This window comes from Magallana gigas, chromosome 9 (genome assembly GCF_963853765.1).
Source record: "Magallana gigas chromosome 9, xbMagGiga1.1, whole genome shotgun sequence".
Taxonomy (NCBI): Eukaryota; Metazoa; Mollusca; class Bivalvia; order Ostreida; family Ostreidae; genus Magallana; species Magallana gigas.
This window is the reverse complement of record NC_088861.1, coordinates 46,313,802-46,339,700: the sequence shown is the minus strand read 5'-3', so window position 1 is coordinate 46,339,700 and position 25,899 is coordinate 46,313,802. Positions and strand designations below refer to the sequence as shown.

Sequence of the window (25,899 nt, the reverse complement as noted above, 5' to 3'; positions counted from 1 at the left end):
TTTATATACGGCATTATATTTACATCCATACCAAGCATAATTTCCTCTATATTTTTACGGAAACTTATAGTTAATTCATAGCTCTATAGAAACAGCCAGACTGAAATCAACACACCCTATTTATCGATTGGTCGAAATCTTCAGCGGCTGAAAGTGACAGGACTGAAATTGACACTCCCTGTTTATCAGTAAAATCTCCGACTGCACGAAATACATGTAATCATGACGATGCCAGACTCAAAGTCTCACAGGAGACGATTTGGCTGTTTCTTTTAGCTAACGTACTTTTGTACATTAACAGTAATTTAGTGAATTTTACTAACTTTTCATATTCAGTTTATTGATTAGTTAAAGAAGGATGTTAATATAAACAATAAAATGCTTTCTTTGATGATTCATGCGGGTTATGAAGGTAGCGATCATTGCAGGAAAAATTTACATAACCCACTAACGCGGGTTATGTATTTTTCCTGCAATGTCGCTACCTTTATATCGCGAATGAATCACCAAAGAAAGCATTTTATTGTTTAAATAATAATTTACAGAGTCACAAGTACTTTCTGTGTGGTCAACGCTTTAACTTTCAATAAGACTTATAAAATATGCTTGTCTACATTTACACATATATCAGCTTGTCTGTAAATATGTGCCGTTATCAAAGCAAGTTTTATTTACAATTCTTTAATTTACATAGAACATATATAATTAACTTTCTCAAAATCTATCAATGTAATATTCTGAGCATTGTTAGCATTCCGGAAATATATGTTGGGGACGGTTGATAATCCGTTTTTTACATTCATTTGTCCCTTCCTTTTCTATTTTGACCAGCTTCAGTGAGGTCGGTAAAAGTTGAAGAAGATAATTTTTTAAATCATTATATGTCAGTTTGTTTAACAATATAATTAAAGATAGACAAGGTGTTGATTTTAACTTTACAGTCATCATTGTGTTATTATATTTCGCCGATGACTATTTGATTTAGAGATATTTACGGATTTATTCGCACTTAATTGGTATCTGGTAGGATATATCGTGCGGCCATATTGTATGAATTGTTAAAATCAAAGTTTATAATTTGTTGGAATGCTTAATTAAAATTGTCAATTAAACTGTTTTATTTTAATTTTTTAGCCCTTTTGTAAAGATTAAGAATGCGTAACAAAAAACCCAGTAAGACGCAGGCCGACGATCACGTGGAAGTCGAGCCGCGCACCATTCTCTCCTATTTCCTCCTTAAGGAGATTTCATAAAGCATAACATATTTACACTGTGAAAATAGTTATATACAAAATAAGAAAAAAAAGTCAGTGCATAATGGGGCGGATCCTTTTGAAGTGATACGCAGCAGCGTCTCTTACAAACCGAAAATCAAACAGGTGAAAGTCGTTGCTGTTATGAGCAGCGGTAATTGACAACAGAAGAAGGATAGGGCCTCCAGGGAAGCGCCTCAGACCTTGAATCTTGTATCGATGGAGCAGGCTGAAGGTATTAATGTGTTAGATAGTGTTTGCATATAAACGGTTGGTGTTACACTAACACCAATAGACTCCATTCAATTTTCTTTGGGGCACACTGTGAGTGAATCATTACGACTATAAATTATTGAAGGAAAATATGTAGATCTGGCCTGGTTATTGAAAAATTCTAATACTGAAAATACATTTAGTGAAAGAGTCCTTGTTGAAAATGATGGTCAATTAGTCAGTAAATCAAGGTCTGCAGTAAAAATTACCGCCATTGAAAAATGGACAAATGCATTCTTGATCTATATATAATTAGTGTATTTAACATGTTGAAATATATGCATGATGTTAGGACAGGGGCTGATAGGTCGGCAGGTTGGAAGTTGTATGATGAACAATTCCGGTTAAAGATTGCAATGGATCCTGCCAAGTCTTGGGTTTCATTTGACTTAAGAGTTATGGTAGCTTGGCAACAAAATTCCTCAGCATCAGGGGCTTACAATGCGAATAAGGGCTACACTTTTAATTTCCAGGGATTCTGCTTTAAAAAGCAATGTGTGTATGACCACGGTTGCATTAAATGTGGGCAGGGCCACTGCATGATTAACTGTCCCGTGTCCATAAATGTGTCAAGCATAGAGAACATCAATTAATCTTTATTAACTTTATACTCAATCAATACATATGTTGTTTTTCTTACAGTGTCTTCTTGTATACAGTGCATCATTCTGACCAATTTTCTCAGCGGGAAAAACACATTAAATAAAGGATATTAAGCTTTAGTTATAGTTTAATAGTTTCATTCTGTGTAGAGACAACTCGGAATAAAAAGTCTTTATCAGGGTGAATCACAGCGTGCACCCAGTCTACTACAAATCTAAGTTCCGGTGTCTCATGCGCATGCTCAAATCTAAATTGGTACAGCATCATGGCTATTGCGAGTCTCAGTTCTAACCAAGCCAAATGTTGTCCGATGCAGACGCGTGAGCCTGCGCCGAAGGGGATGTACATGTTACCGGAAGTTTTGCTGTTGTTCAGGAACCGGAAGGGAAGAAAGTCTCGCGCTCTGTCCCAGAGATGAGTGCTGCGATGAATTCCCCACGTAAATATGATGACATCTGCCTTGTAAAACAATCACGATATATTAAATGCAAGCCAATGGAATATATACAGACTGATTACTGTCCAATGGAATATATACAGACTGATTACTGTCCAATGGAATATATACAGACTGATTACTGTCCAATGGAATATATACAGACTGATTACTGGCCAATGGAATATATAGAGACTGATTACAGGCCAATGGAATATATACAGACTGATTACTGTCCAATGGAATATATACAGACTGATTACTGTCCAATGGAATATATACAGACTGATTACTGTCCAATGGAATATATACAGACTGATTACTGGCCAATGGAATATATAGAGACTGATTACAGGCCAATGGAATATATACAGACTGATTACTGTCCAATGGAATATATACAGACTGATTACTGTCCAATGGAATATATACAGACTGATTACAAGCCAATGGAATATATATACAGACTGATTACTGTCCAATGGAATATATACAGACTGATTACTGTCCAATGGAATATATACAGACTGATTACTGTCCAATGGAATATATACAGACTGATTACTGGCCAATGGAATATATAGAGACTGATTACAGGCCAATGGAATATATACAGACTGATTACTGTCCAATGGAATATATACAGACTGATTACAAGCCAATGGAATATATATACAGACTGATTACTGTCCAATGGAATATATACAGACTGATTACTGGCCAATGGAATATATAGAGACTGATTACTGTCCAATGGAATATATACAGACTGATTACTGTCCAATGGAATATATACAGACTGATTACTGTCCAATGGAATATATACAGACTGATTACTGGCCAATGGAATATATACAGACTGATTACAGGCCAATGGAATATATACAGACTGATTACTGGCCAATGGAATATATAGAGACTGATTACTGGCCAATGGAATATATAGAGACTGATTACTGGCCAATGGAATATATAGAGACTGATTACAGGCCAATGGAATATATACAGACTGATTACTGTCCAATGGAATATATACAGACTGATTACAAGCCAATGGAATATAAATACAGACTGATTACTGTCCAATGGAATATATACAGACTGATTACTGTCCAATGGAATATATACAGACTGATTACTGTCCAATGGAATATATACAGACTGATTACTGTCCAATGGAATATATACAGACTGATTACTGTCCAATGGAATATGTACAGACTGATTACTGGCCAATGGAATATATACAGACTGATTACTGGCCAATGGAATATATACAGACTGATTACTGTCCAATGGAATATATACAGACTGATTACTGGCCAATGGAATATATACAGACTGATTACTGTCCAATGGAATATATACAGACTGATTACTGTCCAATGGAATATATATACAGACTGATTACTGTCCAATGGAATATATACAGACTGATTACTGTCCAATGGAATATATACAGACTGATTACTGTCCAATGGAATATATACAGACTGATTACTGTCCAATGGAATATATACAGACTGATTACTGGCCAATGGAATATATACAGACTGATTACTGTCCAATGGAATATATACAGACTGATTACTGTCCAATGGAATATATACAGACTGATTACTGGCCAATGGAATATATACAGACTGATTACTGTCCAATGGAATATATACAGACTGATTACTGTCCAATGGAATATATACAGACTGATTACTGTCCAATGGAATATATACAGACTGATTACTGTCCAATGGAATATATACAGACTGATTACTGGCCAATGGAATATATAGAGACTGATTACTGTCCAATGGAATATATATACAGACTGATTACTGTCCAATGGAATATATACAGACTGATTACTGTCCAATGGAATATATACAGACTGATTACTGTCCAATGGAATATATACAGACTGATTACTGGCCAATGGAATATATAGAGACTGATTACAGGCCAATGGAATATATACAGACTGATTACTGTCCAATGGAATATATACAGACTGATTACAAGCCAATGGAATATATATACAGACTGATTACTGTCCAATGGAATATATACAGACTGATTACTGGCCAATGGAATATATAGAGACTGATTACTGTCCAATGGAATATATACAGACTGATTACTGTCCAATGGAATATATACAGACTGATTACTGTCCAATGGAATATATACAGACTGATTACTGTCCAATGGAATATATACAGACTGATTACTGTCCAATGGAATATATACAGACTGATTACTGGCCAATGGAATATATGGAGACTGATTACAGGCCAATGGAATATATACAGACTGATTACTGTCCAATGGAATATATACAGACTGATTACAAGCCAATGGAATATATATACAGACTGATTACTGTCCAATGGAATATATACAGACTGATTACTGGCCAATGGAATATATAGAGACTGATTACTGTCCAATGGAATATATACAGACTGATTACTGTCCAATGGAATATATACAGACTGATTACTGTCCAATGGAATATATACAGACTGATTACTGGCCAATGGAATATATAGAGACTGATTACTGGCCAATGGAATATATACAGACTGATTACTGTCCAATGGAATATATACAGACTGATTACTGTCCAATGGAATATATACAGACTGATTACTGTCCAATGGAATATATACAGACTGATTACTGTCCAATGGAATATATACAGACTGATTACTGTCCAATGGAATATATACAGACTGATTACTGTCCAATGGAATATATACAGACTGATTACTGTCCAATGGAATATATACAGACTGATTACTGTCCAATGGAATATATAGAGACTGATTACTGTCCAATGGAATATATACAGACTGATTACTGGCCAATGGAATATATAGAGACTGATTACTGGCCAATGGAATATATACAGACTGATTACTGTCCAATGGAATATATACAGACTGATTACTGTCCAATGGAATATATACAGACTGATTACTGTCCAATGGAATATATACAGACTGATTACTGTCCAATGGAATATATACAGACTGATTACTGTCCAATGGAATATATACAGACTGATTACTGTCCAATGGAATATATACAGACTGATTACTGTCCAATGGAATATATACAGACTGATTACTGTCCAATGGAATATGTACAGACTGATTACAGGCCAATGGAATATATACAGACTGATTACTGTCCAATGGAATATATAGAGACTGATTACTGTCCAATGGAATATATACAGACTGATTACTGTCCAATGGAATATATAGAGACTGATTACTGTCCAATGGAATATATACAGACTGATTACTGTCCAATGGAATATATACAGACTGATTACTGTCCAATGGAATATATACAGACTGATTACTGTCCAATGGAATATGTACAGACTGATTACTGGCCAATGGAATATATACAGACTGATTACTGTCCAATGGAATATATACAGACTGATTACAAGCCAATGGAATATATACAGACTGATTACTGTCCAATGGAATATATACAGACTGATTACTGTCCAATGGAATATATACAGACATATACAGACTGATTACTGTCCAATGGAATATATACAGACATATACAGACTGATTACTGTCTTTCTTTTATGAATTATTCAAATCTATACAAATATCACACAGCTTATACCTGCCTTGAAATACCAGAAGTCAAGGGATGTTAATCACGTTTTACCCTCGTTAATACTTTTGGTTTTGATTTTGATCGTCCATATTTTGACATCTTGTGACTGTGTACAATACAGCGGTTATTTACCGATTTAGAAGGTTTCATCTCCCTTCTTTGAAAGAACGAAATATTTAAGTAGAATTGAATAAAACGCAATAACAAAATAAATATTGTAGCGGGAGGGCAGTGCTATTCACAAATAACAGTACTTAGCTTGTGTTTGATCAATATCTCATCGATAAAGAATTATTCAGCATCCTACATGACATATACACAACTATATCATATACCTAGTAGTGTATCAGCCCTGATACACGTGTTTTGGACTAGGTGAGACAGCAACTGGAAACTAGGGCTGTATCGCCCTCGGGGCTGATATTTCTCTGTCTCAGCCCGTCGTCAAGGGGGTGTATTGCCCTCAAATTTAAAATCGCTTATTCCCAAATGTCTTTGCTTTAAATTAAGATTAGTTTGTAAAATAACGATAGAATTACAAATAAATAATACAAAGCGTCACCTTACACGTCTGAATATTTTTATTTATTGCTGAAAATTGAAAAATAATATATCAAAAATAGCGCCAAAGAGCGATATGTATCTAAGCAAGGGGAGGTAACCTACACAACGGTTGTGTATTCAGAACAATAGCACGCTTTATTTAATATTAATCAACATTTAAATAAATTATGGAGGATATAAAGAAGGAGGAACGAGACTTAATTTTAGAAAATCTGAGATTAGACAGTAAAAATTAAGTGATTAAAGTAATGGACGCGCTTATGAACGTTCTCAAACAACTTTCTATAACAGTATGGATTTTTCTGAATGGAATCTGACAGGAAACTTACGAAATCCCAGTGAAGGAATTTGACTCATTACGACGTTGTTGCGAAGGATGGAAGTTTCTCTATCGATAGTTTTGAATTCTAAAAGATCGAGCTTCATTTCAGACGATAGACTTTCTTCTGTTGTGTATTTCAAACGACAATGATTTGTCGACAATTCTTACAGTACTTAACACATATAAAAAAAAAAAAAGAGAATAAAAACGAAAGAGTTTTGTAAATGCGAAAAAAAATCTGTAGCTTCTTCATGATAGATTATATTCCTTATTTGCGGTTGGTATCGGCCCAAGTATCATGGAGTGAAATTTGAGTTACTGTTATCTATTCATAAATGTACCTTTCCCTTCGTTTAAGACAACCATTCACTCCAGTTATAATTGTTTCATTATTTTTATTAACTCTTCCACCTAACCTTTGATTTAATTGACTCACTCATATTGAAGTTTTACTCTATGACATATGTCACTCGTGCTTAAGTGCTAATTTCTATTGTTTTCAATTCTTATTTACATGTATATTGTGTAATACACCAATGTCGACAGAGGGGAATTAGGTTTCGGATTGTTCGGCTGTAGTTTTAGGATTCCCAGAAATCACCCATACCGACCTAAAGTTCAAATAAAGTGCTTTTTACCATCTAAAGAATTTTAGTTTTATTGTCGCCGGATATATAGAAACACCTTATTTTTCCCGCTTGGACTGATACCGGGGCCGATATCAAAACAACAGTGTAATATTCCATATGTATTTAAGGAATCATTCTTTGAGTATTATGAGGTGATAATTTCGGTCGGGGCGTGGTCAAATCAAATAAAGCCCGAAGGGCTTTATAATAAATATGACCACGCTCCGACCGAAATTATCACGGGCGACTGTAGAGTGCGTAACGAAATCGAAACGAACCCGAACGAAACCGAACGAAACGAAACCAATCGAATTAACGAAACGAAACCAACCCAAACGAAACGAAACCAAAAATCGGAACGAAACGAAACGGAATTTAAACAAAACTAATATCAATTTTGACTACATAAAACTGAAAATAAATTCATTGGAATAAATTTTTGAACCGTAAAATATAACTACCTGTTGGTTACCAGTTTCTAACATATAAATAAGAATGGTTTTAATATGTATAGCATGAATTTGGACGTCGTAATTTGACAAAATTAACTTGCATTAAAAATTATATATATTACATATTAAACCATATATTTATGGTTAAAAAATTTATTTAAAATATTTTTTTTTCACTTTATGTTGTTATAATTAGCTTTAAGTTTTGTTTCGTTTCGATTGGTTTCGTTTCGTTTCGATTGGTTTCGTTTCGTTTCATTTCGTTTCGTTTCGATTTCGTTTCGCACTTTACAGGCGCCCTATAATTTTTGCAAATTTCGGATAATCGGCTTAAAAATTTACAGCGGTAATCTGAAACATACAGGTAGATATATTATTTATTTCAATGAATTTATTTTCACTTTTATGTAGGCAAAATTGATATTAGTTTTCTTTAAATTCCGTTTCGTTTCGTTTTTCGTTTTTTGGTTTCGTTTCGTTTCGATTGGTTTCGTTTCGTTTCAATTGGTTTCGTTTTGTTTCGTTTGATTTCGTTTCGTTTCGATTTCGTTTCGCACTTTACAGGCGCCCGATGATATCTATCATAATCAAGTAATTTTCTGCTGATTTGGGAAAATATTTCAAGGTGTAGTGAGCCACCTTAAAACAACATTATTTCAAAGCCACTATTTTTATGTAGCACATGCTATGTATTACTACTCGACACAGCCAATACCATTTTCGGTTATGCTATAATACACGTCCATTTTTTGTCACTCATGTTTTATAAAGTTATTGGGTTTTAGGGTTCAAAATTGATTCGTAATGTTATCAGAGACAAAGGCAGTTGAAAATGTAAATATTTGACAATAAATAATTTGCTTATAGTATCATTAATTAGCGCGCGTTATGAACATGTGTTTGCACACACCGTTGCAGTTATGAGACCACATCTTTCAGAAATGATAATTTAATGCTTATATTAACGTTTTATAGCATTTATTCTCTTTCCGCAAATACCATTTTTTTTCTAAAAATCTCGGCCTTAATCAACGAGAAATGCGCAATTAACGGAAGATCTATTGGAAAGGCCGAATTATACTGATAAAAATAGTGCACAGCGTTTTAAATTATAATTAAACAATTTTATTTTTCATTCTGTAATTTGATAAATTTACTTTTGGTATACTAAAAATGAATTAATTAAATTCATATGACTTTTAAAAAATATTTACATCAATGAGATGATAATAAGCGTAAGTATAATATCAAACCGTGATCATGAGAGTCGGTCATGTTCTTTGAGAAATACTGAAAGAAGACTTTATTTATACGCACAGGATTTGGTGATGGAGTCTTCTGTGTTATTCGTTATTAAGATAACTCAAATCAATAAATGCAATTTAATTGGGGAAAAGAAAGTAAATGTAAATATAAATGTATATTATTAAATATCATGTATAAAAATCAATGTACACCGATTTCAATTAAGAGTTATTTCACTAAAATTAATGTTTGATTAAAATTAATTGATAACTTCCAACATTGACAGTACTGAACAAAATATGACAAAAAATCACAAAACTTTACCATGTTTACTTATGAGTGATTTGAAATACAGCCGTCTACTCACATGTTGATCCAAATGAATGTCACCGAGGGTAACCGGTTCGTAAATTTGTCGGCTGATGAATGGCGCGATCGGGTACAGTCGGAGCACCTCGGACAAAAAGCTCTCTATCTTAGGCAGCAGCTTTGTGGGATCCGCCATTACCGACTCAAGAAGCTCTTCCGCTTCCTTTCTCAACTCGTCCTGCATAGTTAATTGCAAGTTGTAATGCAGTTTATAATGTAGCTTCATATATTTAATAAAAAAAATCAGAAAATATTGATATCAAACGTCGGATTATGAACGTGCCCTAATATCGACCTGCTTCACTTTTTGACAAATCGATTAGTGACCTAGATATGAAAATATTGACCCAGATGTAAATAGTTAACATGCACATGAAATAATTGATTTTAAATTTAAAAAGTTATTCTTTAGGTTTAAGTATTGCTCTTTGAAGGGTTGAACAACACCGTAATAAATGTGTATTTACCTATAGCTATCCTTAAAAGGTGTATTTAATATACCTATATGTATAGCTAGCCTTGAACGGTTTAACCGTATGTGAATGTATATTCCTATAGCTAATCTTGAAAAGTTTAACTGTACGTGAATGTATTTCCCTATAGCTAACCTTGAACGATTTAACCGTACGTGAATGTATTTCCCTATAGCTACCTTGAACGGTTTAATCGTACGTGAATGTATTTACCTATAGCTAGCCTTGGAAGGTTTAACTGTACGTGAAAATTTTCCCAATAGCTTACATTGAAAGGTTTAACTGTACGTGAATGTATTTCCTTATAGCTATCCTTGAAAGGTTTAATCGTACGTGAATGTACTTACCTATAGCTAACCTTGAAAGGTTTAACTGTACGTTCTGTATTTACCTATAGCTAGCCTTGAAAGGTTTTCATTTTTCTGTTAACTAGTTAAAAGCAATACTCTGTAATATCGCTTTAAATAATTTGTTCTTTTCTTTTTATTTTGATTATACAAATACCAATGAAATTTCATAAGGTATGGCTAATATCAGTAAACAAGTTTGTATATTAGAAACGGTGAAACTAATATCAATAAAACTGAATGATACTGAATGCAGTTGTATTAACTTTGATTTTACTACAGTGATACAACCCTTCCTAAGATCTCTTTTTACCTACTACTGGCCCTGTACCAGTTATCGGCTATAATTTTACGTTTTCTTTTCGTGTTTCCTTATTTCTTGATATATTGGAATAAAACTTTTCATACTTTAAATTGTGATCTCTTTATTTATCCATCGGTTAGATTACATCATCATTTAGAACCCAAAACATATTGTTTCTGTGCTTTTTAGCACGCCCCGAATTTGCCGAGGTTTTATGATTTACTGTACTAGTTATAATCCTTGTACATGTTGATTTTATATTCTGCAAAGTGTAAATTGAATTATGTCCCTTGCGGGGTCAGCCTATAGGTCGTAGGGGTTATTATACGTAAACAAAACTCATAAAATTATTCGTTTATTATCATACGGTAATACACAAAATCTTACGCTAATCAATACATAATTATACAATCAGGCGTTCAACTGCGCCATGAATCTCTCGGAATATAGTGAGTTCCTTTTGTTTATAAATGTTATATGTAATGATATTATATGCCAAATCAAAGAAGGGACTTAATTACGTATCACAAAGAGGTCATATTCTATTTTTAACTTATTACGTCACTTCCCCCACAGCTGAAAGTGCAAAGATGTAAATCAGCGGTAAACAATGATCGTTAAAGCACATGTTTAAAACATATTGAAGAAAGTTTTCAAGCAAACTTACTTTTCTTTATTTGAAACAGACGACTGAATTAAAAAATCTCGGATATTTGCGTGTGATAAACCCGAACCCACAGTTTAGCCGATAACTGGTCTTAGCCGATAACTGGTACAGTACCAGTACAGTCGATTTCAAATAAAAATTTTTATAGATAGTTTTTAATTCTCTGAATTTTAAAACTTTCATGTAACAAATAACACGCTGTAAATAATTTTCAATTTTAAGCACGCCCGCTTAAAGGGGCATGGTCACGATTTTTGTCAAAATTTATTTTTTCGCTTTTAATGTTTATAATGTTTCAGAATGGCATTTTTAATAAACAACCAAAATTTGAGTGTCTTTTGTTGAGTTATAAGCGAGTTACAGAGCTTATAATTCCTCGCTATGTAAACAAAGCTTTTGTTTACATTTTGAATGTTGAAGTGAAAATTCCAGTTTTAGACCTAAAATGAATGTGTTAATCGTTAGAAACTGTTTATTTATGCTTTAAATGAATAAGAAGATAGACAAATCATCTTGAAAAATATTTATACTGGTATATTAATATGAGCCTATGTAAACAAAAACAGGGCACGAGCCTTGTTTTCATGACGAAGAATTGTGAGCTCTGTATCTTGCTTAAAACTCATCGACGGGCACCCAAATTTCATTTGATCATTAGAAATGTATTCATAAAGCATTGTAAAAATAACAAGAGGCCCATGGGCCACATCGCTCACCTGAGGAACAATAGGTATGATAAAGTCAGCTTAATGGAGTCATAATACAAACAATCTGGACAATGTACAATAATACATGTAGATCCTGTATAAATAAAATCCATTTTCCCCCTTTGAACTCGGATAGCCCTGATTACTGCCAATATTTACAAGAGCAGACTTTAATCACCGCTCCTGCACATATATAGGGACTCAACGTTACGCAGGCAGGGATGACCGCACACCTGAGCAACTCAACAAGTACCAAAGTTTACGCAAGCAGGGATGACCGCACACTTGCGCCACCAGCTCAACCTAACGCAAGCAGGGAGTGCCGCACACTTGCGCTAGAAAGGCCTGAACACCAGCAATCCCTGCTGGTAGTCATCCCGACCATACATTAGTGCTCCGCCGCAACCACTACTAATACAAGCAGGTATGAGTGCCCACTTGTATTAATGCGATTCAGGGCAGGAATGGCCGCACACTTTGTATCGAAGGTTAGAAAACACGTAGATTAGATAGAGCAGGGTTGTTCACACACTCAATCTATCCATACCTGTTCAAGATTAACCCCAAACAGTCGCTCATCATGATGCAATAGACACTGTCCCTATATATGTGCCGGCCTAAAATAATTCATAGTATCTAAAAATTGGAAATCAAAAATAAACAAACTAATCCGGCCTAACCCAAAACTTCTTATGCAGAACAACTTATATACATTGAATATTTATTATTGTATAAAAATAATCATCACAATAATTGGTTAACAGTGGATGCATTAATTAAAATAATCAAGAATCAATAAATCAAGGGCAATAACTCAATACAGTAATACAAAAAGATTCTAATGAAAAAATAGCTGCCTGCTTCAATTTTATAGTCATATCACATGTTGAGTATTGCAGTTCTCAAAAAGATCCTTTACAATTGTTTATATATGGGATATTTAGCTACATCAAACTCTGAACCTTCTTGTGAGGCCGAAGAATTGTCCTGGAGCCAAAGTTTTAACAATTATAAAGAATCATCTTGCTGATTAGTTTCTGAGAAGAAGATTTTTAAAGATTTACTCTATATATTCCTATATGTAAAACTTTAACAACAACAACCCCCATGTGGCCTCACCCTACCCCCAGGGATCATGATTTTCACAACTTTGAATCTACACTACCTGAGGATACTTCCACACAAGTTTCAGCTTTCCTGGCTGATTAGTTTCTGAGAAGAAGATTTTTAAAGATTTACTCTATATATTCCTATGTAAAACTTCGACCCCCCATTGTGGCCCCACCCTACCCCCAGGGATCCTGATTTTCACAACTTTGAATCTACACTACCTGAGGATGCTTCCACACAAGTTTCAGTTTTCCTGGCTGTTTAGTTTCTGAGAAGAAGATTTTTAAAGATTTACTCTATATATTCCTATGTAAAACTTCGACCCCCCATTGTGGCCCCACCCTACCCCCTGGGGTCATGAATTTCACAACTTTGCATCTACACTACCTGAGGATGCTTCCACACAAGTTTCAGCTTTCCTGGCTTTCTGGTTCTTGAGAAGAAGATTTTTGAAAATTTCTCGAAATTTTTCATTAATTTCTAATTAGCTCCCCTTGAAAACGGGTGTGACCCTTAATTTTCACAACTTTGAATCCCCTTTGCCTAAGGATGATTTGTGCCAAGTTTGGTTGAAATTGGCCTAGTAGTTCTTGAGAAGATGTTGAAAATGTGAAAAGTTTACGGACAGACGGACGGACGGACGGACGGACAGACGGACGACAGACAAAATGTGATCAGAATAGCTCACTTGAGCTTTCAGCTCAGGTGAGCTAAAAACAGAAAAATAAAATTTGACCAAAATCATGACCATGACCCTTTAAAAAGCTCTAAAGACGGTAAGCTTTTTAAAAAAGCTAAACTTGTTGACTAGTGAATGGTTAAACTGTATGTGAATTGTTGACCTAGTTAAACTGTAAAGTGGACGACTGGTGAAAGGACGTGAAGTGAATAATAGCTGGAATATTTACCTGTAAACGCGGATATTTGACCAGTAGATACAGAGCAACAGGTATTGTAGAGGCCGTCGTCTCAGTCCCCGCCAACAGAAACAGCTTCATGTTGTCCTTAGCCTGACAAAGCATGTCAGTCTTATACATCTCGTCTAATACAGGTTAGTGATATATTTAATCATTTGAAGTTGTTTTAGCTCCCGAGGCTAGAAGACTTAGACGTGCACACTTTAAGTCTCTTTCTTATAGACCTGTTCCTTCAAGGAATCGTCTCACAAAAGCAAAACTATCAATTATGGGTAAAATAAATATCGTTCAAACCAAATCCATAATTATTGTTATAATTAATACATTGTTTCTTTGATATATTTTAAATACTTTCAGTTTTATTGTTTGATTAATGTCAACCATTTTGTTATAAGGAGTTACTGTACCTACCTCGTTAAATCCGCATGCGTCGTGCAGAGACTTGACCAATCGTTTTCTTTGCATGGTGTCGTCATCAATATTCAAAGCCTCTTCCAACACTACGTGTGTGATGTCATCAAATTTTGTGTTTGCTTCCCGAAATTCTTCGCTATCTGAAGTTATTTCTCCCAAAGCGTAACATTTATGTAAAACTGCCATTGCCCGAATCATTTCCTCCTGTTTCTTTCCCAAAGCGTGAAAATCTAACTCTAGTAAAACATGTCCGACAATGTCTAAGGCCATCAGAAAAGACCATTTTGTAACGTTGACTACGCCGTTTGGTTCACCTCGGAATTTTTCACACATTTCCTGTATGTCGCCAATCATTATGGCGGCGCGCTCTTCAATAGAGGTCTTTCTAAACAGCGAGGCAATGGCCCTCCTGGTTTCGGGATATTTCTGAGAGGACCCTAGCAACGTGTTCTTAAGAGGTGAATTCTCCAAATAATGTTCCGCCCCTTTCTCCAACTTATTAATAGCATGCCGAACGAGTCGAGGATTAAATATGTAAATTTTACTCTCAAATTTAAAAAGTCCGTAATAAAAATAGTACTCCGAGAGAAACTCCAGCTTCAAGAGTTTATCCCCTCCGTACCCCAGTGTCAGTAGTGACATGAGCCATCCCCCGGGCTTAGGAATTCTGTTCTTTAGAACTGGAATCTAAACAAGCAAAGAAAGGCTAAATCAACAATGCATTTCCTATAATACATGTATTGATATTGTCTACTTCAACAATTCATATTGTATTTAAGGTGGATCTCTACACCAAATAAGTGTAGGAGATTTTTGTTGCATGCATATGTTACCAATACTAGGCACAGTATTCAACAATAACAGACCTCAAAATACAATACACTATTTTCTAGAGAATTTTTAAAATATCAGTCTGGTTCCAGATAACCCCTTATTTATCAAATTTTTAAACATTTCTGTTTTAAAATTCTTATGAAAGTGAAATGTTATTAAATTTAGAAATGAAAAACAAAAAAATCATGAATGAAGTTTGAATGATTTTTATTGGAATCCACATTAATATGAAACTAAAATATAAAAAAAAATCTTTTAAGGCAAACTGCTGGACAAAATCCCACAAAAACCTGAAAATATAAACAATATTCGTTGGTGAATGGGATGAAGAAAAGAAATTGAATGAAATTGAAAAATTAAAGGAAATACTTAATTATTGCAAAAATCTTGGTATGAAAGATCCTGTTTAAGAGTTGTCTTTTTTTAATTTTACATGGTCTCAAATATCTTGGGATCTATTTTTTAATTAATAAAAATCACGAAGAAAAATTAAAAAAGGAACAAGTCTATGCTAATTATGTAGATATAAGATAAGTAATGCTTATGATAATGTTTGAAGCTGAAAAATTATATTATTGATGAATGCATTATATATATTTAACTCTTCAGAACAAAATATTAGTAGTTAATTATATTATAAATTGCCATTTACTTTTTTATGTACAATAGCAATTATAAACAACAACCATACGCACATTAACACATACATTAGATGTCCATAGTGATACACATGCATGTGTGGAAATGAAAAACATGCTCCTTTTCAGAATTCTGTCTTTCCCTCATTGTGGCTTACAATTCCGGGCTTCCACTGCTATTGCTACCTAGCTGTATTTATTTTAATCAAAATACATTAGTTTAATGTCAAAGTTTCAGTGAAAGTCTTTTACTGCAAATGTTTTTTTTTTTAATTTGGGACGTTATGACCAATTCAAGAGATCGTACTACGGTACTTTCGTTTTATATTCATCATACATATATAGTTTAAATGAAAATTTGACATCTGCTTACCTATATCGATAATCCGCCACATATGTATGATCGTCTGTTGCAGATGACATGACAAAAATGTATTGCCAATAGCAGCGGAGCAGGGAAACGGTATATTATTTAGATTCCACGTTTTCCGTACAAAACAGCTGATAATCAATGTTAGTTAAAAGCTTTTAACATGAAGAAAATTGACATATTTTCTATGCGTTTTGTGATTTCATTCCTATCTCATCTCCTTAGTTAGAAGAGTTCAGTTATAAACGGTGTATAGCTATTTTGTACCACGACATAATGTCATCAATCCGGAACACAATGGCGTTTCGAGCGGAAGTAAGACATGTTGTGACGATGTAGCCTTCCACCTTGAAGCTGACATGAATTCATAAAAGCATTTGGTCGCCATATTAGTTTCGATCGCTCCTCTACTGCCACTGGGGTATATATACCGGTCGAGAAAGTTACGGTCGGTTGCTTTCTGATCGAGGTATTCAGTATGCACGGACTTCTAATTGCATGAACTACGCATTGTAGTAAAATGTTTGAGTAAAAAATAAAGAAAACAACAATCAATGAAATACAAAATATATTTATTCTTTGAAAGGATTTCCAGATAACTTTACTATTTTGCACAGACAGTGCTGCATCACTTCGCATTCACATCGAACACGTGTGTCGTTCATACAGAGTGAATAACGTCTGCGTCTTTTTGAAAACCCCGGCGGCACTACATCCAATACAGTAGATAAATGATTGTAAATCCAAGAAAGTAACAACGTAATATCGTTTCCAACTGTTTCTACAAAAAACGCCCCGTTTCTAAAATCCATGCGATCATTAATATTGCTCGATCTGCCACAGTGTGTGGTTTGCGCATGTGTGGTGTTATAACATACACAGGTAAACGGTCCACAATTATGGAGGAATTTTATAAGTATCTGCGCCTGGATTTCAGTCTGTCTTGTTTCGTCGTTTATTGGATAAATCTTGCCAGTGCAGTCATTTTATCTTTCTTCAAAACGCATTTCTACACGGCTTTTCGTCCAAGGTAACGTGTTCGGGTGTATGAAATAACTGAATGCGGTGAAGCATGAATAGTGCTCTCGGCCTTATATAGGGGGTGTGTAGCGATGAGCAGAACAATAGAAATCTACACTAATATGGCGGTAGTCGGAGATAAAAGGGAAATAGTGCGTATTTATGAACTCATGTCAGCTTTAATTGTACCTTTTCGTACACGCCAGTTAAGTGAACCTGTTTTCTCATTTTTATTAAAATTAAAATAAAACAGAATACAAGGACTCCCATGAAATAATTAGGAAATGCTAATCAGGTATCGTATTGAAAAAGGGGACAAACACACCCAAACATCTTGTTCATTAACTTCTTCAATCCCTATCCGGAAAAGGAGGGGATAGGACAAGGAGGCACAGTTATTGTAAGTTGTAAGTTTCCACTCATCATTTCTTTGTATAAAGTAATGTATTTTCTCTTTAAGGCCCTGTCACACCAAGGTGCGTCCCCACGGCGGGTTCACGCCGTTGTAAAATTCATGGAATCGCATAGGATCGCAAGGAAATTTCAAAAAAAAAAAATATACAGTTTCATTTGAAAATTTTACAAGTGGAGATGTCACGGCGTCCTGACGGCGACCGAGGCGTTTTTACGGAGCTCCTACGGCGTATAACTGTGTTTCCACGGAGTTCTACTTGGCGATTAACTGCGCTCTGCGAGTCTCCGCCGAGCGCTCATGACGAGCTAGGAGTTTTTACCGCGCGTCCACATCGTGCTCTGCGCGCTAACTGCGTGCACAAGACGATCTTTACTTCTTGGTAGGTTAATATTAATTTGTACAATTGTATGGAAAACAAACTACAATTTACAACTAGTAAATAAATGATAAGATAACATGTTTTGATTTTATGAAAAGGTACATTGTAATTTAAACATAACTACTTCTAACCAATTTGTGAAGGACTAGAACAAATCTCTTAGTAGTCAGGCCTACAAAAAAGATCCGTTATTACTTGTTAGAAAAACATAGAAAAGATGTAAAAACAGTAGAACCAAATGGCATGAATTCCATCTACGTCCATTGATAGGTCTTCGAATATTATCTACATCCAGTGTAATGATTATTACATCGCTTGCTATCGTACAACAGCCATTGTTCGATTTTTCGTGGTCATGGTGACAACGCACTAGAAACGCCGTTGGAGTGCGGTATTAACGCAGAAGAATCGTCACGAGAGCGCAATGAACGCAGCAACAGCTCTTTAGGGTCGCTGTGTGAACGCAGCCAAATGAAAAACAACTTGTTCAAACGCTTTGGATGCACAGTGAGAGCGCGATCGAATAGCTTCAAATTCAAACCCTTTGTTCAGTTTGTAAATCCCATTCTAACTATTTTTTATGGTGTCCGGATAGGGCCATTTGCGTTAGCGCGACATCGCGTTCAGATAAACGAGACATCGCGCTAACACACAACACGCCGTCGCGCTAACGCAACTTTGCACAACACGCCGTCGCGGTGACACACAACACGCCGTCGCGCTAACGCAACTTTGCACAACACGCCGTCGCGCTAACACACAACACGCCGGCGCTAACACAACTTTGCACAACACGCCGTCGCGCTTACGCAATTTTGCAAGTTTCATAGTCTAGTAGGAAGTCGTGTCCGGAAATATCAGACTGCGCATGCTGAAATTTGTAGGCCTGCATACAAGCATGGATGAAAAATAAATAAAATGTACTTTGAAATGCATATATTATTTTCATTTATTATCAATACATATGAATAAAAATATAGTTACTAGTATGTCACTGTATGTAAGGATATGCTAGCATGCATATAAATTATTAATAAATCTACCAATTGATAAATTTAAATATTTTTAAAATAAATCATGTCCAGTAATCTCAATTAGTTATAAACCTTCGACATGCGTTTGAAAAGATTATTGAACAGACTATTGTATCCCACGTCTATGAATTTAATCAGGATGCTCTCCCCCCCCCCCCCCCCCTTCCCCCCCCCCCCCCCCCGATTGTTTCCAAAACAGTCTTTTATCTGAAATTCTTATTTGGAAGACTATATAATACAAATCATATTGAAAATTGAGCAAAAGAACATGCAAAAATGAACAAAAATATGGTTCAACATATTGATTTAGCATTATATGTTAACAATGTGTAAAGTGTTAATTCCCGCGCTTGCGCCGGGTATCATCTATTTGGAAAAAATTATTTAAACTAAAATTGATATTGTTAAGTCCGCGTTTCCTCTATTTTTCGTCAATTTTGAAGATATTTTGATTATTTTTTTATGCTTCCAATATTAAAATATTTCTGATTTTTATGCATTATAAAGACTTTACATACAGATACTAATTAATAGAAAAGCTAATATATTGACATTTTATAAGAGAAAAGTTTAGTGATTTTAGTGATTTTTTCACAAATATCAATGTAAAGAATCGGCGCTTTAAAAAGCTTATGAAAATGTAATTTAATAGGCAAATCGCATTTTTTAAACATATTCTGAAACCCAAGTATCATTATGATATCATTTGTTCAAAGTAGTTAAAAAATCCAAAATTAATGTTATAGTTTTAAAAAACGCTAAAACAGACTCATTAATCTACAGCAATCCTGAATTGCGAAACATGTGATGTTTCCCTATGCCAATATTACGCCAAAAATATAGTCCTTGTTAGATTCTAAACATTGATTACTATTTTTATGCCAAGATGTATAATAGTAAAAAGGAAGAAAAATATACTATTTTAATTTCCTTTCATCTTGATTTGATGAACAATTTATCAAATTTACGTTTGACAAGTCGAAAACCAGAAAAAACTCCTTCCTTAAACAAAGAAAACACACCGCTGTGTGACCCACCTGTCTTTAATAGTGTTACATTAAAAGTTTAGAGTTTATTAAGTTAAACTTATCTATTATTTGTTTGCATTGTTTTAAAGCTTTCTTTTTGTTTCAAAGTAGAACCCTGGGACAGAGTTCCTTAAGGCTGTGAGAGAGATTGTTATAAATAAGTTAAGAAATCTTCGATTTTAAACTTTTAATATAACATGTTATAGATTTAAAATGTACCATCTGCTATTAGAACATACATGTAAGTTTGATATTTTTTTTTTCTGTTAGATAAACGTACAATGATATACAGGCTCGGGGATAGAAAACACACAACACGTTGGATAAAAATCATATACCATCGCAAATCATGAGAGATTCTTTTTATCACATGTTTTAGCAAGTATTTTGTTAATCCCAACTTTTTCTGTAAAAATTGTGATTGTGAGCCGCACAACACATTATTTACAACACGTCAACAACGTTACGCATGGAAAAAAAGTTCCTTAAAGTTTAACAAACAGACATTCATTTTCTAACATTTTTTTATGAATTCATGACAAATAACTGAAACAACATTAAATGTTTCAAATTTATATCTCAACACCCCTCAACTGAATTAATTATTTACTTTTTCATTCTACGTCAATCAACCGTCTAAACCTACGTAATGATTAACTATGACGTCACGTGGCGTAAGAACACACAGTGGAATATCAAAAATTTATCCTATGAGTGATATCCACCGTATATTGGGATAAACATGTGATAAATACGTAATATTAAGAAAAAAACAACAACAACAAAGCACCGAGATTCTGTAATACGGCAAAAATGTTAATCCCATTGACACTATATAAATACTGTGTGTTTGGGAGGGTAACTGTTGAAATTGACACCCCGAAAAACCATTGTCAACCGACGCGAAGTCATTTTCAACAGTCACCCTCCCAAAACAGGCACTATTTATTTTATTATACTGAATGTCTTATTTTTAAAGAAAATTTTACTGCTTTTATATAGAAAATTCTACGGCGAACCGTACGCGCATAATTTACGCGCATGTAACAATTCGTTGTGTTACCCGTTGCCAAGTGTGCTGCTAACGCTGTGGGTAATAGAACGGATTACCAACTGCGTCTAAACCAATCAGATTTCAGTATCTAACATGAAAGTATAATAATAGCCTTTGTTATATTCAGTAGTATATTCTCGCTATATAACTCTATATAGACAAATAGTCAATAATTGTAATATTAGATCGTCCAAAAAATATTGACCGGTCAATATTTTTTTGTTATTGACTGGCTAGGAATAATATCTAGAGAACATTCCCTCTACTTCAAATAATCGCCTCTGATTTGTTGATTCGTAAACTATGACGTAAATAACTCTTCGCGACTCCAAAACAAGGTGACGTCATAATAGACAGTCAGTCAAGGCAAGTAAACAACGGACGCGCAATGCGACGGTTTGCTATCATAACGGATATAAGGATCTGCGAATTACTGTGAAGTAAAATCAGGTAGAACATCTGTTTGTTTAATCTTACGGTCGGCGGAATATCACCAGCGACCGTTTGATGCTGAGGATATTTTGGAAATGAACTTTGCACAAAATTGAATTCGTGAATTCTTTGTTGAGCTGAGAAAATAACGGCGATCTGTTTTCAATTAATTTCTTAAATTTTTGTTTGTTTCTTCATATAACAAAACAAATGTTGACTGTGTTTTCGGGCAACATTGATTATATTAGCCCCCTTGGGACGAAAATATTGCCCTCCGCTTCGTGTCGGGCAATATTTTGTCCCTCGGGGGCTAATATAATCAATGTTGCCCTCAACCCCAGTCAATATTTGTATATTGATATCTTCTTAACTTAATCTCCCGGCAAATTAAATAATTGCTGGACAATAGAAGTGTGAAATTATCGTTACAGCTATAGCCTATGTGTGAATGTTTATTTTTCTGGCATGTCACTACCATCTCTTTGTTATCGAAAAATGAGCAATGCCTTTCAAAAATAAAACGTGAGAGAGAAAATTTAAGATCTAGAGGAGTAGGGTTTGGCTAGTAAACGTTAGTGGAGTGTGTGATATCGGGCTAGCTGTGCTGGATTTCCGCACGTTAGTGTCAATTTTGTGCACAGAATTATATCGGACCGTCCGTGCTGGAATCTCCGCACGTTATTAAGTTCTCTCGGAACTCCGAGAATCGGTTTTCTACAGTTTGTTTCACCAACTTAAATACAACTTGTTGAACTTTTGTTTCGTTTTGGAGTTCGCGATAGGAACTTTACACTTAAAATTCATTGGTGAAAATAGTAAGAAATCGGCAAGTGGTTTTCAATATAGATTCTCATTTTACAACGTTTTCTGTCAAACTGTTTCCTTCACAGGGGCCAAGTCCGTTTTAACATTAATTTCAATGTAACCATTTATGGTTATATTGATATTAATGTTAAAACGGACTTGGCCCCTGTGGTTTCTTTCTGTCTTTTCTCTTCGAACGCGTAATTCCACTGCCAATGGACCGACCACGTTTCTGCGTCGACCTCTTGTGTACGTTCTAAGATTAGCTTGTCAGATCACATGCACGTACTAATGAATATTTCAAAGTTTGTGGAAAAATGGAAAAATTAAAACATTTCTTTTTTTTTTTTTAATTTTCATTCAAAATTGCATATATACCTATGATACCGAACGTCAATCTAGTAGGGACCCGCCGTAAGTAAATCTATAATTATAATCACTTTTAAAACAAGACGGGAGGGGAGTGGTGGTTCGTTCAAAATTAATTCTAAAATCTCCACGTGTAAATTTAACAAAGTAATGGATTTAGTGGTGGAGGTGAAGCACACACTGTCTCCTTTTTGCAACATGCTTGCCAACACCCTGCTTAATTGAAATTTATACAGAGAATTTTCGTAATTAAGTACAATGCCTTTTGTGTTAACAACCGACATGAAATGACACTAGACTAACTATCAAATAAAATATTTAATTTTCACTAGCATAATCAAGTTTACATATAAAGTAATGAATAATTAATTAGCAGCGCGAACAACACTTCAAAATTAAACCGTGCTCAGGCATAAAAACACAAAGAAGTAGTGTTATGTAATATTCTACGATCAGTGTGGTAATTTTATCGATCTTTTTTATCTGCAATATTCGACATTCACAATCAACCTTAAAGGGAATGTATGGCCATCTTGTACATTTGAGGGTAAGAACATGAAGAATGTAGACATTTCTTCAACTCGCTTGTTTCTGTCTGAATCTGACCAAAATTGTGGCCAAAAGATATAAAAGCAATTAATATGAAGTCCTACATACAAGAACATGACAATGCCTTTTTAATCACATAAAACATCGTTGAACTGCGAAGGTACAGAATTATTTCTAAGATTTAAAAATCCAAAATAATATGAAGGGGGTTCATTGGTGTTCTCTCTACAACCAATTCTTATCCTCAAATGTTTAGATATACTTACCAAATGAAATATCCACTTTACAACGCACAAAAGAACTTGAGCAGCGTTTGAAGAGGCCATTTCATCTGAATGCGCGCTGAAGTTTTTTAGGATCTACTGCATATATTAGTACAACAGTGTCTGCTGGTCAAACATCCCCTTAGGTAAACCCCTTCATTATTATCTATAGGCGCGCGTGATTTAGCTTAACTGGGTGTACACCAGTGTACAACCAGTGTACACCGGTGTAAACATTTTGTATTGTATATCAAGTGCACTGAAATGGTGTGTTGTACATAGTGTAGGGAAGTTAAGAATATATATGGCGGAACAGGATGCAGTTCTAACAGAAAAATTGATGTTCAGCGACAATCCGAGGCTTTTTCTCATATAAATGCAACATAATAAAAGCATTTAAATATGTATTGTTTTCATACAAAAGACAACTTATATACGACTTCTAATCCGTTATTTTAATATTACTTAAAATAATTTGCCAGTTCTCTAATCATAACATTTGTCCGCCATATTGGTTTCAGTGCTACATCCAACAACACATGCCCCTGACTCGATATAGCAAATAGTACACCCGGTGTACACCTAAACGCTACACCACTGCACTTGATTTACAAAAGTGTTCACGGTGAACACCTTTTTGAAGAAACCAAGCGCGCCCTGTTTTTGCTCTAAAACCACAGTACTAATGATAGCCATAACAGACTGTTAAAAATAAACGTTTTTATGAATGAGTTAAGAATCTATAAAAAGGAGACGTTAAAAAACTACCCAATAAAATTGATAAAACGATGGCTTAACTTAACATCAAGAACGGCCAACACTCGGATGTTGTGATCGTAGACAGTGGTGAATAACAAGTTTGATTTATGTAACTCAATTAATGGATTTTGCCTTTATGATGTATCAAATGTTATGATTATACTCGTGAAACAATTTTAAAACCATAAATATATACGGTATTACAACTTAGTTCAAAAGAGAAACCGTTCGAATTTTCTACTTCAGTTTGTGTTTTACATGATAGTGACCCTAAAACGTACTACTACACCAGTTGCACGGTTCGGTTCGGTACGCTTTGTGAACGGTACTGTTCACTTTGTGAACGGTACGACTCGCTTCTTGCTTAAAATAGCTGCACGCTTTGTGAACGGTTTGCGCGCTTTATTCATGAGGCAGGCGTGGCCTGAACGCTATGATTTTTCTCGATATAAATTTGATTAGTTTTTAGTATTCGATATACTTGAGCAAGTTGGTATTTATGACAAGAATTTTTCTTTATTTATATGATATATTACAAATGTATTTCAATCTAATTAAAATCGAACTTCCATCCGTTCCCCATTTGTGATACGTTGCGTAAAACGTGTACTCAGTGACAACCTGGAAGCAGAGGTAGTTTTAATTTTGATTAATCTGTTATTATAAGTATTTGATTTTTGATAATGTAATTATTAAGATAGATTAAAAGAATTGTTTGACTTTAATCCGATATATTTTTGTTATTTCGGCGATCTGTCGATAATTTTAACAAGCATCTCAAGTTTTTTTTTCTATACCATGTACTTGAATTGAAGTCATTAAATATTTCTAATCCATTTATAATTGCTGTGAAAAATTGCCCTGACTTTATTTCGATATTTCTTTAGTTTCCTTTATCGTTGCCTTGATTCTCGACTAGTTGTTATTTTTACCAGCATCTTTCTTTTTCTTTATTCATAATTCTTATGATCATTCTTTATTGCGTACTACAGTAGTACTATTGCAGATCAAATTCCCCTTGTGAATAGACGATATAAAATTACAAGCACTTAATGATAAGATAAACAATAAATTTAAGATTAGAAGTCTTGAAATCAACTGTTATATAGTTTTTGACACAGATTTTTAATCATTTAAATATTGATTCTATGATAATCTGCACTTGTTTGTATTCACAGATCATACCTACATGTAACCCGTCATCGCTTCTCTTATCTGAAAT

At 34.5% G+C, this 25,899-nt stretch overlaps 1 protein-coding gene across 1 annotated transcript; it reads right to left on the bottom strand.

Moving 5' to 3' along the window:
• Window positions 1–1,884: 1,884 nt before the first annotated feature.
• LOC105346063 (putative cytochrome P450 cyp-13B1) lies at window positions 1,885–24,088 on the bottom strand. Its single transcript, XM_066070808.1, has 5 exons — window positions 23,922–24,088; window positions 14,727–15,416; window positions 14,307–14,408; window positions 9,789–9,968; window positions 1,885–2,588 (listed from the first exon to the last, which is right to left on the bottom strand). Exons 1-5 carry the CDS (start codon window positions 23,979–23,981, stop codon window positions 2,250–2,252), a joined length of 1,371 nt encoding a protein of 456 aa, XP_065926880.1. The 5' UTR covers window positions 23,982–24,088; the 3' UTR covers window positions 1,885–2,249.
• Between the last annotated feature and the right edge of the window lie 1,811 nt (window positions 24,089–25,899).